Source organism: Hordeum vulgare, chromosome 7H (assembly GCF_904849725.1).
Source record: "Hordeum vulgare subsp. vulgare chromosome 7H, MorexV3_pseudomolecules_assembly, whole genome shotgun sequence".
NCBI classification, from domain to species: Eukaryota; Viridiplantae; Streptophyta; class Magnoliopsida; order Poales; family Poaceae; genus Hordeum; species Hordeum vulgare.
This window is the reverse complement of record NC_058524.1, coordinates 511929189-511947282: the sequence shown is the minus strand read 5'-3', so window position 1 is coordinate 511947282 and position 18094 is coordinate 511929189. Positions and strand designations below refer to the sequence as shown.

General features: G+C 47.1%; 1 protein-coding gene across 1 annotated transcript; it reads right to left on the bottom strand.

The window, feature by feature from the left end:
- Positions 1-7067: 7067 nt before the first annotated feature.
- On the bottom strand, positions 7068-8815 carry LOC123408744 (protein MEI2-like 6). The gene is made up of 4 exons (XM_045101790.1): positions 8206-8815; positions 7948-8079; positions 7674-7815; positions 7068-7555 (listed from the first exon to the last, which is right to left on the bottom strand). Exons 1-4 carry the CDS (start codon positions 8775-8777, stop codon positions 7400-7402), a joined length of 1002 nt encoding a protein of 333 aa, XP_044957725.1. The 5' UTR covers positions 8778-8815; the 3' UTR covers positions 7068-7399.
- Positions 8816-18094: the final 9279 nt, after the last annotated feature.

Here is an 18094-nt window from a genome sequence, read left to right as displayed (position 1 = left end):
AGTCATATTTGAGCAACGGGGTTGCTTGTAGCGATGAAACCAGTCTCTCATAAGCGTACTAGTAATGTCGGTCCGAGCCGCTTCGATCCAACAATACCGTGGAATCAAGAAAAGACTAAGGAGGGCAGCAAATCCCACCGCCCACAAAAACTTTTGTGTTCTACTCGAGATGACATCTACGCATGAACCTAGCTCATGATGCCACTGTTGGGGAACGTCGCAAGGGAAACAAAAAAATTCCTACGCGCACGAAGACCTATCATGGTGATGTCATCTACGAGGGGGATTTCAGATCTACGTATCCTTGTAGATTGCACATCAGGAAGCATTAAGAAATGCGGTTGATGTAGTGGAACGTCCTCACGTCCCTCGAACCGCCTCGCGAACCGTCCCGCGATCCGTCCCAGATCCGCTTCGATCTAGTGCCGAACGGACGGCACCTCCGCGTTCAGCACACGTACAATTCGACGATGATCTCGGCCTTCTTGATCCAGCAAGAGAGACGGAGAGGTAGATGAGTTCTCCGACAGCGTGACGGCTCTCCGGAGGTTGGTGGTGATCTTATCTTAGCAGGGCTCCGCCCGAGCTCCGTAGAAACGCGATCTAGAGGAAAAACCGTCGAGGTATGTGGTCAGGCTGCCGTGGCAAAGTTCTCTCAGATCAGCCCTAATACCTCAGTATATATAGGACGGAGGGGAGGGACCTTGCCTTGAGGCTCAAGGAGCCCCAAGGGGTCGGCCGAAGTGGGGGGGAGGAGGATTCCTCCTCCAATCCTAGTCCAACTAGGATTGGAAGGTGGAGTCCTTCTCTATTTTCCCACTACCCCCTTTTTTCTCTTTGATTTTCTTTCTCTCCTGCGCACGGACCTTCTTGGGCTTGCCCACCAGCCCACTAAGGGTTGGTGCGGCACCCCCAAGGCCTATGGGCTTCTCCGGGGTGGGATTCCCCCCCCCCCCACCCCCGGTGAACATCCGGAACCCATTCGTCACTCCCGGTACATTCCCGGTAATGCCGAAAACTTTCCGGTAATCAAATGAGGTCATCCTATATATCAATCTTCGTCTCCGGACCATTCCGGAAACCCTCGTGACGTCCGTGATCTCATCTCGGACTCCGAACAACATTCGGTAACCAACCATATAACTCAAATACGCATAAAACAACGCCGAACCTTAAGTGTGCAGACCCTGTGGGTTCGAGAACTATGTAGACATGACTCGAGGGACTCCTCGGTCAATATCCAATAGCGGGACTTGGATGCCCATATTGGATCCTACATATTCTACGAAGATCTTATCGTTTGAACCTTAGTGCCAAGGATTCATATAATCCCATATGTCATTCCCTTTTGTCCTTCGGTATGTTACTTGCCCGAGATTCGATCGTGAGTATCCGCATACCTATTTCAATCTCGTTTACCGACAAGTATTTTTACTCGTTCCGTAATAAAAGATCCTGTGACTTACACTAAGTCACATTGCTTGCAAGGCTTGTGTGTGATGTTGTACTACCGAGTGGGCCCCGAGATACCTCTCCGTCACACAGAGTGACAAATCCTAGTCTTGATCCATACTAACTCAACAGGCACCTTCGGAGATACCTGTAGAGCATCTTTATAGTCACCCAGTTACGTTGTGAAGTTTGATACACACAAAGCATTCCTCCGGTGCCAGTGAGTTATATGATCTCATGGTCATAGGAATAAATACTTGACACGCAGAAAACAGTAGCAACAAAATGACACGATCAACATGCTACGTTTACTAGTTTGGGTCTAGTCCATCACATGATTCACCTAATGATGTGATCCAGTTATCAAGCAACAACACCTTGTACATAGTCAGAAGACCTTGACTATCCTTGATCAACTGGCTAGCCAACTAGAGGCTTGCTAGGGACAGTGTTTTGTCTATGTATCCACACATGTATCTAAGTCTTTCATTCAACACTATTATAGCATGGATAATAAACGATTATCTTGTTACAGGAATTATAATAATAACTTATTTATCATTGCCTCTAGGGCATAATTCCAACAGTTTTGTCGACACCTCTATCTCTAAACATGTGGGCAAATTTATTGATCTCGGCTTTCGCTTGAGGACAAGCGAGGTCTAAGCTTGGGGAGTTGATACGTCCATTTTGCATCATGCTTTCATGTTGATATTTATCGCTTTATGCGCTGTTATTACACTTCACGGTACAATACTTATGCCTTTTCTCTCTTATTTTTAAGGTTTACATGAAGAGGGAGAATGCCGGCAGCTGGAATTTTGGTCTGAAAAAGGAGCAAGTTTGAGATACATATTCTGCGCAACTCCAAAAGCCGTGAAAATCAACGAGGAATTATTTTGGAATTTATAAAAAATACTAGGCGGAAGAAGTACCAGAGGGGAGCAACCAGGAGGCCACAAGCCTGCTAGGCGCGGCCTACCCCCTGGCCGCGCCTAGGGGGCTTGTGGGCTCCCTCTTGTCCCTCTAGCTCCCCTCTTTTGCTATAAGGAGGGTTTCGTTCCAGAAAAAATCAGGAGGAGGCTTTCGGAGGACTCACCGCCGCCACGAGGCGGAACTTGAGCAAAACCAATCTAGAGCTCTGGCAGGGCCGTCCTGCCGGGGAAACTTCCCTCCCGGAGGGAGAAATCGTCGCCATCGTCATCACCAACACTCCTCTCGTCAGAGGGGACTCATCACCATCAACATCTTCATCAGCACCATCTCATATCCAAACCCTAGTTCATCTCCTGTAACCAATCTCCGTCTCGCGACTCTGATTGCTACTTGTAAGGTTGCTAGTGTTGTTAATTACTCTTTTTAATTGATGCTAGTTGGATTACTCGGTGGAAGATCATATGTTCAGATCCTCAATGCTATTCAATACCCCTCTGGTCATGAACATAATTATGCTTTGTGAGTAGTCACTTTTGTTCCTGAGGACATGGGATAAGTCTTGCTATAAGTAGTCATGTGAATTTGGTATTCGTTCGATATTTTGATGCGTTGTATGTTGTTTTTCCTCTAGTGGTGTTATGTGAACGTCGACTACATAACAATTCACCATTTTTTGGGCCTAGAGGAAGGCATTGAGAAGTAATAATAGATGATGGGTTGCTAGAGTGACAGAAGCTTAAACCCTAGTTTATGCGTTGCTTCGTAAGGGGCTGATTTGGATCCACTAGTTTAATGCTATGGTTAGACTTTGTCTTAATTCTTCTTTCGTAGTTGCGGATGCTTGCGAGAGGGGTTAATCATAAGTGGGATGTTTGTACAAGTAAGGGCAGCACCCAAGCACCGGTCCACCCACATATCAAACTATCAAAGTAGCGAATGTGAATCATATGAACATGATGAAAACTAGCGTGACAGAAATTCCCATGTGTCCTCGGGAGCGCTTTACCTCCTATAAGAGTTTGTCCATGATTGTCCCTTGCTACAAAAGGGATTGGGCCATCTTGCTGCACCTTTGTTGCTATTGCTACTTGTTACTTGCTACGAATCATCTTATCACACAACTATTTGTTACCGATAATTTCAGTGCTTGCAGAGAATACCTTGCTGAAAACCACTTGTCCGATCCTTCTGCTCCTCGTTGGGTTCGACACTCTTACTTATCGAAAGGACTATGATAGATCCCCTACACTTGTGGGTCATCACGTGCCCCCACTCGACCTACTATCACTCGACCAGGTCCGGCCTGTCGAGTGCCAAGCGACTGTCAAATCAAATCTAAGACCCATGTCGATGTCACCGCCATTCGACAGCGGTCTCAGGGACTATACCCAGTGGGTGCACTCAGCATGCCCCCACTAGACCAGAAACCACTCAACTAAGACCTGATCTACTCGAGCAGAAAACAAGCAAGTATGCACCAAAGGAAAACACCCATTAGGTATAGAGTCAAGATGGACTTACAATTGCAATTGCTCGGACGCATTTCAAGACATAATCGATCAGGGTGAATGACAAAGACTCCAATGGACACATACTTCTGTGAAGCCCTAAAATGCATTCCGAATTTGTGTGTCTAATCAGAATCTGCATCGACCCTTTTTCACTCGAACCCCGACCCATTCGGGGGCTAATGATAGGGATATGTACCTAGGGTATGGTCTTAGGCCTAACCTACATGCCTTACTCAAGGACACTACATTGGAGAACTTAAAGATTACAAGGAAGACTCCGACTGAAATCATCATGGCGCATGAGTCTCTCGAGAGAACATCCACTCAAAGAACCAGAAGCCCTTTACTCGGAAGTCTTTCACTCGAACATCCACTCGACAGTTGCCTTTCACTCGGAAGAACCAGAAGTCAGTGGACCGCAGAAGAACAGAAGCCACTCGAGGGAGGCTAACAGTCATGCGTTCAACTAGTCGTCATAAGTAGCATTTATTACATACGTTATCAGTAACGTTCACCTTTATTACCACGATCGAACCCTTGGTTGCCGATTATTTATGAGGGGCAGCGCACTCTATATAAGCCACCCCTCCCGTGTGGCACAAGGGTTCGCACCCCTTATAACTCACACATTCCACACGACAGAAGGTCTCAAACACTGGGACGTACGATTGTTACCTCCACGAGAGGGGCCTGAACTCATACATTCGTGTGTACAATCTCACCGTACGTAGGACACTATCCTCTCCTTACGTACCCCTATCCTCTACCGTCAGGCTTGTCCTCACGACACTGCTCTCTTGTGGACGAATATGTCCTAGGTCTGATTGAATGTTGCTTCTTGAACAACCACCTTTATCCGTTCTTCCTAATGGAACCGAAGTTGTGGTAAGTATAACGGCTAAATCAGCCCTACACCCTACATAACGACCTAACAGTGGAGGGTGGCCTAACAATGTAGGATGTTTCTATGGTGCTCACCGTCGGTGGAGTCGACTAGCTGCCCATGCGGGAGACAAGTTGAGATGGAGATGAAGATGAGAAGCAGATCATGCTATCAGAGATTTAAGTCGTCGCCGCCACCACTGATTGTCCTACTGTTAGACGCGAGAGAGTAAAAGGGGCCACACCTATTCCGCACCATACTGCGGCGGCAAATACAGTCTCCCGCCAACTCTTTGCCTCCCCCACGGACTGTTGAGCATGCTGCCCCTTTTTGCATTCGACTATGTTTGCTTGCAGGAAATGGTTGTTTCAAATGTCCTCGGCAAGCCAAGCTCCACCTTGCCTTAATATTCATGCGCATGCGAGCGTACCTCTCATGTACGCACTAAACGGGCTTTTCTTGCATCCAGCGGGCCTGGGCCTATTTGCGTTGGACGCAGGCAAACAAACACATCCTTTGCACATGATCAAATTGTCTTGAAAAAAACGTGGTCAAACATCTCGATCAAAGTTTTAAAATGATGATCAGTTTCTCTCAAAAATAACGGAACTGGTAAATTCTGAACGTTCGGGATTTGACCATGGCAAAACCAACGTCTTTATGACAATTTTAATGATGCGAGGATGGCAAATTTAATTGACATGCACGATAATGTTCGGGCAAAAAATACATGGAGCGTGAATTTACCCTCTGTCTTGACTAAACTTGTCGTCCTGTCGTCACTAAAATTGACATTAGAAATGACCACTCAAACATGCTTCCACTCCATACAAAAGAAAACCCAGCTCAACAGTAACCCTTTCTCCTCACAAAACTAATCATCAATCATGCATTAGTACATTTTGAACTCGAACTGTCCTAGGTAGCGAATTGTGTGGCACATTTTCTTGCTAGGCATTGTCATGACTCTAAATCGAATCATGAAAGGGAAGACGAAGCTCCGAGCTTCTTATCATCGTATATAGTTTTTTAAGACAGTATGCGTTATCGTATGAGATTTTCAACTCATCGTACGCGTCTCGTCGTCAACGAAAACGTCTCCTTTCACTGAATGTGCATCACCGAAAATCCTGAAATAAATTCAAAAAAAATGCAAACAACATCACTTAAACCCTCATGGGTTGGGATACCACTATCATTTTGGACATTCAACCACAGATTGACTCGCGTTATCACATTTCCTATGGATGTAACTTTAACAAATTTCTCTCAAAAAATAATAAAACTTTACCATAGAATAAAAGTGCCACCCCCCCCCCCCCCCCTCCCCAAAACAAAAGTTTAAAAATGGACAGCCCTCTCAAAGTTCAAACATGGTGACCTTCGACCGGACATGGTAACGCACGCACGAGGTGATTATTAGAAAGCATTACTTCAAAAAAGGTTTTTCTATATCTTATAATGATTTAATCTATGACACTTTAATGGTTGGAAAAAGATTACCTTTTATCAGCCGATCGCGCGCGCCCGTTCGCCAGTTTCATGGCCTTTCGATCGTGTGTTGATCAGACGGACGACAACGTCCCCGCGTTTATCGAAGCCGCTTCTGTTTTTCTTTAACTCACATGTTGTTTTAGAATAGACGTTCCTTATATTGAGTAACAGTAGGGTTCACCCGACCGGTTTGAAGATGTCGTAATTTTTGCAATATGGGTAAGAAGATGTTGTAATTTTTACAACATGTTATAATTTTTGCAATATGGATCAGAAGATGTCGTAATTTTTACAACATGTCATAATTTTACAACATGGATCAAAAGATATCATAATTTTTGCAACATAGATCGGATGTCATAATTTTTACAACATGGTCGTTGTTTCTGGACGCTTAGCAGCTCCTTTAATGGTTTAGCATCTTTGGCCTAACTAGATGTGTTTCTATATCTTGTATAATCGTTTAGCATGTTCGCGCTTAAATCAAGCGAAGTGCTTATTTGAAGGTGTTGCTTCATTTTCTTTTGTTTGCTTTCCATCCAAATAAAACCTGCCCAGCACAAGTGTATTCTCCCGCAAAACTAATCAACAAACATGCATAGTAAATCTTGAACAACAGATTTAAGGAGAAGAGGCTGCCACGGTAATTAGCATGCTTGCGCTTAAGTCAACTGGATATTTCGATTCTGAAGCACAGCGCGCGCACATATAATTGATTCTTCTTCTGTGTAAATGCGAATAGTTTGAATATGTGCCAGTTCAATTTTAAATTATCAACCCATGGGACTTGCTTTTAACACTAAGACGCATAGGCATTTAGGACCTCTTTGATTCGCTGGAAATTTGCATTACATGACATAATACAACAACGACAGATCTAGTACACCGGCATGTCATACAACAAGGGGGTGCTTCTAGGACACTGACTAAACACATCTGCGACTACTAGTAGTACTACCTCCAGGAGGGACGACACACTTTGTAGAACACATGGAATGATGAGGCGATATAATCTATCTCCCGTTCTATCCATCCATGGCATGGACAAGGATAGAATGCAAGAAAGATTAGATTGATTGGTAGTTGGTAGTAGCCAGACACACTGGCCGGCGGAGGGCTTCCATCAGCAGGGGCGGCGCGGCTGGAGGTGCCCGACCACGTGCTCAGCCGTCCAACGCACGCCGTCCCGCGGCGGTTCGAAGCGCACCGGCAGGAACTCCTTGAGGCCGTCACAGGGGAACCACGACCCTGAGAAGTGCTCCACGAGCCCGTCCAGCCCCTTCATGCGATACGAACCCCAATCAAATTACGTGATGATGGCGAACATTAACTAGCGCGCAGCACGCGGCGGGGAGATTGAACCGACGAGCCAGACCGAGCAGTAACTAGGCGCGTACCTCCATGCGCGCGTGCACGACGTCGCACACCTTCTTGGAGCCCGCGGCTTCCCAACGGTGGCCGTCGAGGTGCGCGTGGAGCCGCCGCGCCGCCGCCGCCGTCGTCATGTTCACGAAAGCGTAGCCCTTGTTGAACCTCGTCCTGTGCACAACAGACCAAACTCTTCAAAAAGGTTGGATTCGAGAGCAGAATCATATCCAAAAGGAGTGTGAAAAGGTAGCATTGATTGTGTGGAAAGTAACCCTCGGGAGGGGAAACGGCTAGCAGTCATACCCGAAATCGACGGGGACGTACAGGAAGTCGTACTCCGACCTGACCCCGTCGCCGTCGCCGTCGCCGTCGCCGCCGAGCTTGGCGTTCTCCAACGCGCAGTGCTGGTCGAGGATGGACATGAATCGACCCTTCCTGCAATGCCCCACAGGAATCCAATCTTTAAGCAGAAGACCCAAAAATATCAAGCAAGAACCAGCTAGGAGACATGAGATCGATCAAAAAAGAGGGCAAACAACTAGGAGTAGTAGCATTGCATACATGAATCCGTTGGGAATATTGCGAATCATCAGCGACGTGTTGTTGCCATTGGGATTGAAGGCGAGGCGTGGCCACTGCCGGCGGCGCGGTTTGCCCGCGAAAGACGTACGCGGCCGGGGACGCAGAAGCGGCGCTCGCGGCGGCAGGGGAGAAGTGGGCTGCTCCCTGCTCCAAGGAGTGAGGACGGAGCGCGGGGAAGGCTGGTCCCTTACCTCCTCCTTCGCCGCTACCTCGCCTACGTCCTCGTTGATCTCGGTGATTCGACAACGGGTCGCCGCCGGCGGTTGCGGTGGCGGTGGCGGTGGTGGCGCCGTGCAGCAGTACACCATCAATGGCGCGGGGTACCCATATGCTGCCTGCAGCGGGAACGTGAGCATCCCCAACGGGATTTCTCCAGTGTGGCACCAGTCGCCGCCGTAGGCGAAAGGACACTCGTATGCCGGTGGGAATGGGGGCGGAGGCGGCGGGTACGAGAAAGAAGAGGGATAGCACCACGTGGTGGGAGCGAGTGCCATCGGAATCGGAAGGTACGGCGGCGCAACGGGGTTGAGGCGGGAGACGGCGCCGGCCATAGTCTTTTGGGGTTGGAGGTGAAGGAGAAAGGCGAGCAAAGGAGGGCTGAAGGAGAAATAGGAAGGCACCCGTCCTTATAAAGGAAGGAGGAAGATGAACAAGCAGGATCGGATTGACCAATAGTCAGTCGTTGCTTTTTTTCCTTTTGCAAAAGAAAAGGAGTAGGGTTTTCTCAAGGGGAGCTACGAGGCAAAATTGATAAAAATGATCCTAGGGGAAAGAACTCACAGAGTGACCCCTCGGAGAAAATATGTCACCCGGCTCACCCTTTTGTGTGGCGCCCGACACCTAGGCACCATACTACACTGTGTGACGCCTAGCCATTCGGCGCCACACCCCCCCGACCACCTGGCAGAGAGGGCCCACCCCCAGGCTGTGTGACGCCTAAGCCTCAGGCGTCACACATTGTAATGTGTGGCGCCGAACGCTTAGGCGCCACACAATGACTTATACAACCATGGGCCAGCCCCCTCCCCACCCCCTCCCCACCCCCTCCTCATTCCCCTCCCCCAGCCCCCTCTCCCAGCCATGGGCCCCTCTTCAAATCCTTCTCCAAATCACCAAATCTGAAGGTTTGGACCGGGCAATATTGATCCGGACCCGGATGAACTTGACATGGTGTTTGATTTGTGTCCTGGCTATGGTGAATTGTTGGAACAAGTCCGAAAGGATTTGAATTGGATGGACCCTAGTGACGTAGTTGAGTTTGATGGTAGGCATAATGTGAGATTCGGAATGCACATTCGTTGAAAGACCATGCGTGTCAACTCCGAGCAACGTTGGCTTGCATACAAGGATACGGTGGCCGAATCACTAGACAAGGCTTTAGAGTTATTTGCCATCAAAACAAATGTTCCTAACTTGTTGGATTTGAACCGGGTTGCCTCTTCGATTGTTGAAGCTATTCCTGCACCCATCAACGAAGAGGCCAACATTGAACCTCTTTCTTGTGTCGATGAGGCCAATGAAGAGGTCAACATTGAACATGAACCATTGGTAGAGGCTAATGATGAGCACGATGATGATGAGAATGATGGTAATGTTCTTCATGACAACAATCTTGGTGATTTGGACAAATATAATTTGTAAGAGACAATGGACCATTCTATTCCGTACTCACGTGGCTATGCCTCTGAGTCTGACGATGAGGGTCCCGGTGAAGAAGTTGATGAGGAAGTGTTCACGGCAAAGGAGGTTGAAGCTTTCACGAAGGTATTAAAGCGTGATCACCGGACACCATTGTTCGAGGATCTTAGCCTTGCGGATGAAGCCATGGTTAACGGAGGCGAAGGCATATTGTTTGGAGTTAGGCCACCTTATCATCGGGACACACATGGGAAGAATATTATTTTGCCGGGGGTCAAAGTTTGAAACATTCTTTGAACTGAAGATGTGGTTGGATGAATATTCTGTTACGCATTATAGGCCACACAAAGTTGTTCATTCAAACATGAAGCTGCGTTACACGGTTGCATGTGAGGATAGAGGGTGTCCTTGGATTGTCCGTGCAAGACCATGGAAAGGAGGGCCAGGATGGAACATTGTCAGTTGTATGCCTCACATGTGTCGAGGCAAGAGGGTTGATGGTGCCCTTTCGTCGCAAAGCCATAGACAACTCACCTCCGAGTTCATCGCTTATAGGCTTTCCAACTCTATCTCCTCTCTTCCTACAATGAGCATAAAAAGCGTACAAGACCTTATGAAAGCCCTCTTTCACTACGAGGTGAAATATGGTAAGGCATGGAAAGCAAAACAAGCCGCATTCAATATGTTGTATGGTGATTGGGAGCAAGCATACAACTGCATACCTAGGTTGTTGGGAGCTATTGCCCACACTAACCCGGGCATGGTTCATGTGGTCGAGCCGTATGGGGAGAAAACAAGGATTCTCAATGGAAATAGGGTCCGCGTATTTGGCCGTGCATTTTGGGCATTTGAGCAATGTGTGAGGGCTTTTCAGCACTGTCGTCCTGTCATCTCCATCGATGGCACGTTTTTGACCGGACAATTCAAGGGCACTTTGTTGGTTGCAATAGAAAGTGATGCCAATAACCGGTTGATGCCTTTGGCTTTTGCTTTGGTTGAGGCAAGGAACAATGTTAACTCGGAATGGTTCTTGCATATTTTGAGAACCAAAGTATTACCGTTTGAGAGGGAAATACGTGTCATATCGGATCGCCATCAAGGCATACTTAACGCGGTTGACATTGTCATTCCCGGCCATGCTCCTTTGCATCATCGATGGTGCATGAGGCATTTCTGTGCAAACTTCTACCGGGCATGTGGTAGCAAGGAGTTGGCGGATGATCTTCAAGATTGTTTTCAAGCATTTTTGGACAAACGATTTGCAAGATTGTACAACGCTTTGCTTGTAAACAAAAAACTTGATGCAGGTGGGCTTGAGTTTGTTAACAGGCACATTGAACTTCGGGCCAAGTGGGCACGAGCTTATGACGAAGATGGCCGAAGATATGGTCAAATGACAAGTAATACGGCAGAATGCTTCAACCGGGTGCTGAAGGGTGTCCGTGCATTGCCGGTGACGGGCAATAGTTCAATACACATTCGAAAAGTTGAGAGCATACTTTCTAAACTACTCGCAAGAAACAGATGATCAGATTGCGGGAGAGAACAAGAAAAAGTACAAGTACCAGTTTCCACCAAAGGTTGATAAATGGATGGTATTTCAATCACGGAAGGCTGACTCCCAAACGGCTACCCTCTACAACAACAAGGATTGGACATACCAAGTGAATGAGCGCGGAGGAATGACAAACGATGGCCAGCAACACGGAAACAAGGCGTTCAAGGTATCTTTATCCTTGTGTGATTGCTCTTGTGGGAGGCCAAGGTTGCTTCATCTCGCATGCTCGCATTTGTACACGGCAGCTCGCAGTAGGAATGTGGACGTCAACCATCCACTAACCGTGAGGGAGTCCGAGTTCTCGATCATGACCATGAAGCATACATGGGCTCCTAGATTTGAACCATACTTTGACCAATCACAATGGCCGGAGTATCATGGAGTACAACTATGGCCCGACCCAGAGTGGAAGGTTGTGAAACTGGGAAGACGAAAGACAAAGCGTTTTAGAGGAGACATGGATGGATGGGGCCATGGTGGTGGCAGAGGAATGGGGAACAACCAATTCTAAGAGCCTACTGAGAGATCACATTGTGGAGAGTACGGTGTAACAGGACACAACACAAGAAGGTGTACGAAGCGAAAGAAGAAGTCCAAAAACAATGATTCCAGGTCAAGCCAACCAAGTCCTAGCCAACCAAGTTCTAGCCAACCAAGTCCTAGCCAACCAAGTTCAAGCCAACAAGGGACGGGTCAAGGAAGCACGAGCCAACAAGGGACGGGTCAAGCAAGCACAACCCAACAAGTTCCTACTCAACATGTTCCTAGCCGACATGGGCTTACTAGAGGACGTGGTGCTAGAGGCAGGGGTGGTGCTAGAGGCAGGGGTGGGATAGGTCGTGGTGGTGCTAGAGGCAGGGGTGGGATAGGTGGTGGTGGTGCTAGAGGCAGTGGTGGGATAGGTGGTGGACTTACTAGGATTGGTATGCGCGTTCTGTATGTCACATATTTGACTTATCTTTATCATGTTGTTTTTCATGCTCCTTTGTGTGTTATTTTACTAACTATGAGCTTTGATGCCTGTTTTGTAGGTATGGACGCTTCTCAACCCAACAAGGCAAAAGCGGAGTGGGGGAGGAGAAGGATGCAGCCAGTGAGGAGCAGCGGTTGATGGAGAGGGTTGCAAAGAAGTTGAGAGAGGAGGATGCAGCCGAAGCGCGAAAGAAGAAGGATGAGGAGCATAAGGCAAGGATGGATGAGCAGTGGCAAATGGAACTTCAGCGCATGAGATATGAGGCTAGGATAAAGGAGAATGACAGGAAGACGCTAGAGAAACGTAAAAAATAACATGAAGCTAACTTTAAGAAGATGATGGAAGAGGGCGCAGCAAAGAGAGAGCGGGAGCATCAACGCTTCACGGAGAGGGTTAAGGAAGAGGCTTCAAAAATGCGCAAAAGGGAAGAGGAAGAGGAAGAAGAGAGGAAGAAGAAGAAGGGAAAGGGGCCTTGTCGACCCAATAGAGCCGGATGCTTCTATTCTCATGCACGCTTTCATCTTCGAACCCTATGTGTTGTTGAACCCTATGTGTTGTTGAACCTTGTTCGCTTGCGCGCTTTCTTACTATAAAACTCCACTATGTATGCACTTTTGGACGTATGTTCTTTAAGAACCCTATGTATGTTTGAACTCCACCCTCTTTGTGTTGTATGTTTTAACTCCAGTATTATTGTGTTGTATGTTTGAACTCCAGTATATTTGTGATGTATATTTGAACTCCTCGAGCACTATGTGCTGCAGTTTTCAGCATGCCAGAATGTGTGGCGCCTAAGCCTTGGGCGTTGCACATGTGTGGCGCCTAAGGCTTAGGTGCCACACATGTGAAACAGAGTAAGAGAAAGTCCACATCTAAGATGCCAGTAGGTTTTCACATGTGTGGTGCCTAAGGCTTAGGCGCCACACATGTGAAACAGAGTAACAGGAAGTCCACATTTGAGATGCCAGTAGGTTTTTACATGTGTGGCGCCTAAGGCTTAGGCGCTACACATGTGAAAACCTACTGGCATCTCAAATGTGGACTTCCTGTTACTCTGTTTCACATGTGTGGCGCCTAAGGCTTAAGCGCCACACATCACATGTGTGGCTAAGGCTTAGGCGCCACATAAGTGAAACAGAGTAACAGAGAACTTGGCTACTCTTTTGATGAGTAATGCTCATCCTTATCTTAGTTTCACTTTGTTTCTCATTTCATCAAGACTATGTTTCTCATTTCATCAAGACTATGTTGATGAGGATATGTCTTGCACTTTGTTTCTCATTTCATCAAGACTATGTTGATGAGTAATGCTCATCCTTATCTTAGTCTTCTCAAGTGCTTTTCCATGACTCACACACATTATTTTGGTTGAGCCTATCTTAAGATTACAAACAAAGTAAGATACAACTTGCTGAAATTAAGATACAACTTGCTGATACAACTTGCTGAAATGAAGATACAACTTGCTGAAATTAAGATACAACTTGCTCATACAACTTCGTGAAATCTACCGAGTCCAACGTGGATATTTTCCTTTTCCATCACTGGCTTCTTCTGCTGCCTGGGCCGCACGGGCTCTTTCTCTCTTTCTCTCCCTCTCAGCTTCACGGGCTTGTTCCCGCTGTCTGTAAACCTCCTCTAGCTGTAGTTTCACTTCTTGGTTTTTCCTTATCATCTCATCAAGAAAAGCCCTCTGCTCCACACAGTACTCTTCCCACTCTTTCTTCTGCGCTGTTTTCTCCTCTGCTTCAGCCTTCTCGCGGCGCTCTTCCAAGTCCCAGCTAGCCCATGCACGGCGACCTCTTTCACGAATCTCGGTCACCGCCCAGTCCGGCATTTCCGTGTCAATCCAACGATAGTACATGCAGAGAGGAGGAGGAGACTACCGGATGGATCAGATTCAAGTAAACAATTATATCAAGTAAACAATAATCTGGATGACTTGAGCATACCAGAGGCCTGATGTATGCATAATAGATTCAGGTGGATCAGATTCATAATTGGCGCACATGAAAAACTTCATGCCCAACCAATCTGAAAAATCCTCCACCTCCTTCACCTTGCAGAGATCACCGCACCAACATCGAACTGCTTCCACCCCCCCGAGGCAAACTCGCACTCTTCATTTTCTTAGGCCTGATGCTTTGATCCGAGCTAGGCAAACTCATATTGACTAAAGCGGTGGTAGTGTTCTCAAGTGAGGCTGGATGACGGAGGAAGGCAGTCCAATGCCTCCTTTTATAGACCGGAAAGGAGACGTAGAAAATTTAGCGGGAACGGAGGAGGGAAAGGTGGCGGGAAAGGAGACGTCGAAATATTGGCGGGAACGGAGGAGGGAAAGGTGGCGGGAAAGAAGACATGGAAATATTGGAGGGAAACAAGACGTGGAAAGAAGACGGGGGAGGGAAAGGTGGCGGGAAAGAAGACGTGGAAATATTGGCGGGAACGGAGGAGGGAAAGGTGGCGGGAAAGGTTGTACTCAAAATTTGGGGAGAACGGAGGAGGGAAAGGTGGAGGGAAAGGGTGTGCTCAAAATTTGGGGGAACGGAGGAGGGAAAGGTGGCGGGAAAGAGTGTGCTCAAAGGTTCCAACAGGTTTTCACATGTGTAGCGCCTAAGCCTTGGGCGTTGCACATGTGTGGCGCCTAAGCCTTGGGCGTTGCACATGTGGGCGCCACACATGTGGAAACCTGCTGGAAGCTGAATTTTGACAGCAATACAACATTTTGACAGCATATATTTTGACAGAAATTTAAAACATATGTGCAACACCAACAAGTGCAAATCCTTCACAAGCAAATGGTTGACAACACAAGCAAATGGTTCACAACACAAGTAAATGGTTCACAACTATTAATGGTTCACAACACAAGTGCAACACCAAGTAAATGGTTCACAACTCCAAATGGTTCATAACAAAAGTGTAACACCAACAAGTGCAAATGATTGAAAACTCCAAATGGCTCCGGTTCACATCTTGGCGCCTCGTCCCCTCTTAGAAACTAGCTTCTTTCTTCTCGAAACTACAAATTGCTCCGGGTCATCCGACTCATCGTCATCGTCATCCTCATCCTCATGGTCCATGCTTCTCATCCTTGACAAACGAGAGCCCCCGGCGACCGGGTTCTTTCCTTTCGCATAATCATCCAGTGAGTACCGCCTAAATTCCTTCCTAGGCTTCAACATGTAAGCGGAGCGTTGGAAAGCCTTCAACGTCATCCCGTCCGCAACCTAATACATATGAAGGTTGAAAGTTGAAAGTTGAAGGTTGAAAGTTGAAGGTTCAAAGTGCACAATGTTTTATGGCTATGTCATACCTTAGGAGTGTCAACATCATCCTCTACAGTATTTATTTGGGTATTAGCTGCCGAGGTAATGTCACCATCGTCCATACGAGCGCCCGAAGAAGATGAATCGTCTAGAGTATTTCTTTGGGATGAACCGGATCTCAAAGGTGAAACATATTCAGGGTCACGACAACCTAAAATGTTGGATAGGCGCCGCAACTTCTTGCCCTGTTCCTGTTAGATTCAAATATAAATGACATATATAAGGTACCGTATGTTGCATTCGTGGGCAAAATAATAATAATGACACAACACCTTTATGAAAAGACGAAGTGCAGATTCTCCCTTTTTTCCTCCAGGTGTCTTCTCTAGAATATCTTCGGACTCATCAGCTTGTTTCTTGACCTCTTTGCGCTATGATCACAAGATAATGACATGCAAGTGAATAGGTGTACTAGCATTCATATTTAACATAGGCGAGCACACTTACCACAAAGTTCAGGACAGGGGCGAAGGAAGTTTGGTACCCTTCGCGAATTAACTTGTTGTAATCGCCATGGGCAAGTGCATCGTACTCAGTGGGTTCTTCCAATATGTCCTCCTCGTAAGCCGGCGGACAAATCTCGACACGAGTACTCTCCTGAAACCATTTTAGGTAGTTGTTGAATGCAAGCGGACAATGCTGGCGGTGCTGGGTTCGTTGCGCACTCGAAGCTGCCTGCACACTTTGCTCGAACATAATGACATAGTTCTTATGATGCTTATGCCAATCCTTGATCTTTTGCTGCCTCCTCCTATCCAACCTGCTTTTAACAAAACCCATCAGTAGCTCGCTCAACACTAAAAAGAAAACTCATCAGTACATCTTTATTGTGCATGATTTTGTTACCTGTGAAGCTGTGTGTCTGTGTCCACCCACTCCAGCGGGTGTGGCTGAAACAACCCAAATTGATGCATCACACGATGCGGGAGATGAAACTCAACCGCCCAATTGCATATAAGGGGAAAACCCATTAGCCAAAGATGTTTTTCCTGCAGGCATAGTGGATTGAGTTCGAACGTGTGTGCATCACCAAAGTTTGGCCCGGCACCATATGGTTGCCATTCCACCTACAACACAACATAAAAGGCACAATTCATTTTACTCACTACATAAAAGCTGGAAGTCAACTCTGAAACCATCTTACCTGCTCGGGGGTAAGCGAATCCATCTCGTTGGTGTATTGCTTGTACAATAGGTTCACTTCTCTTGCCACCTCCGGTACCAAGTCCCACTTGTAAGCCCATGTAGGAAGCCGTACAGGGTTGCCGTGGTCATCCCAGGTATTCCACTTTGAGCTTTTAGGGCGTCCAACAGGTAGGCGTTCCCAGCTCCATACTGAAAGTACGAGCATACAACCACCAACTCCACCGTCCTTTGTGGTCCTGCGACAAGCATCGTCCAACTACAAGTAACAACAAACATGCATCAGTTTAGCAGAAAAAGATAACAGAGAGTACTTACTATTAACAATTTATTACCTGCCGATACAAGTAAGCCAGTGCGGCCGAGCCCCAACTGAACTTGTTGTTGGAAACAGTCAACGCCTTCAGCCACATCCATGGAGCATTCTTGCTAGTGCCGTCAGCAAAGATAGTCCTAGAGATGACGTACCACATGTACACGCGAGCATACCTCTGGATCACCTCGTCATCTGCATCCTGAGGACAATGAGCAAAGTTCGCGGCAATCCAAGTGAAAGGAGTGCCGGCCGGGACTCTATCTTTCTTCCCTCCATCTTCTACCTCCGGCTCCTGCGACGACATACCAATAAGGGCCTCCATTTGTTGCCGCCATCCCCCGGAATCAGTGCTCATACAAAGAGGCTTCCCCTCGATCAGAAGTGCGGTGATCATGGATACATCTTGAAGAGTAACTGTCATCTCTCCGGTCCGGAGGTGAAAACTATGTGTCTCCGGCCTCCAACGATCAATAAGTGTTGTGACTGCCGCAGCGTTCAGATTGGGCGTTGACCGACTCACAAGCTGACTGAATGGAAGGAGTCCTGTCATCTTGATGTATGGGGTGTACCGCTCATCGTACTGCATTACAGACGATGCCCCGTGAGACCGGATCTTCAAGGGCGTAAGCTCCTGCAAACAGATAGGAGTAAGTGATATCATTACATTTTCAAGTGCTTATTAAATACATGATTTTTTATCATATGATCTACTTACCATTTTCTTCTTCGACATGAAATAGGCCGGGTGTTCAACGTCATAAACATCATTCAGAAGCCACACCATCCTACAAATCACAAAAAAATACTCATATTCAAAAAATTACTCATCTACTAATCCACTCATCTACATATTATTCAAATCCTAAGAACTCATATGAATCTACTCATATCCTAACTACTCAAATCCTAAG

Excerpts from the sequence above, each read along its gene's own strand:
- LOC123408744 (XM_045101790.1), bottom strand. The coding sequence starts at position 8,777 with ATGGCCGGCGCCGTCTCCCGCCTCAACCCCGTTGCGCCGCCGTACCTT. Across the intron at positions 7,816-7,947 it reads TACGTCCCCGTCGATTTCGG|GACGAGGTTCAACAAGGGCT; the intron begins GTATGACTGCTA and ends TGTTGTGCACAG. Across the intron at positions 7,556-7,673 it reads TCGTGCACGCGCGCATGGAG|GGGCTGGACGGGCTCGTGGA; the intron begins GTACGCGCCTAG and ends TATCGCATGAAG.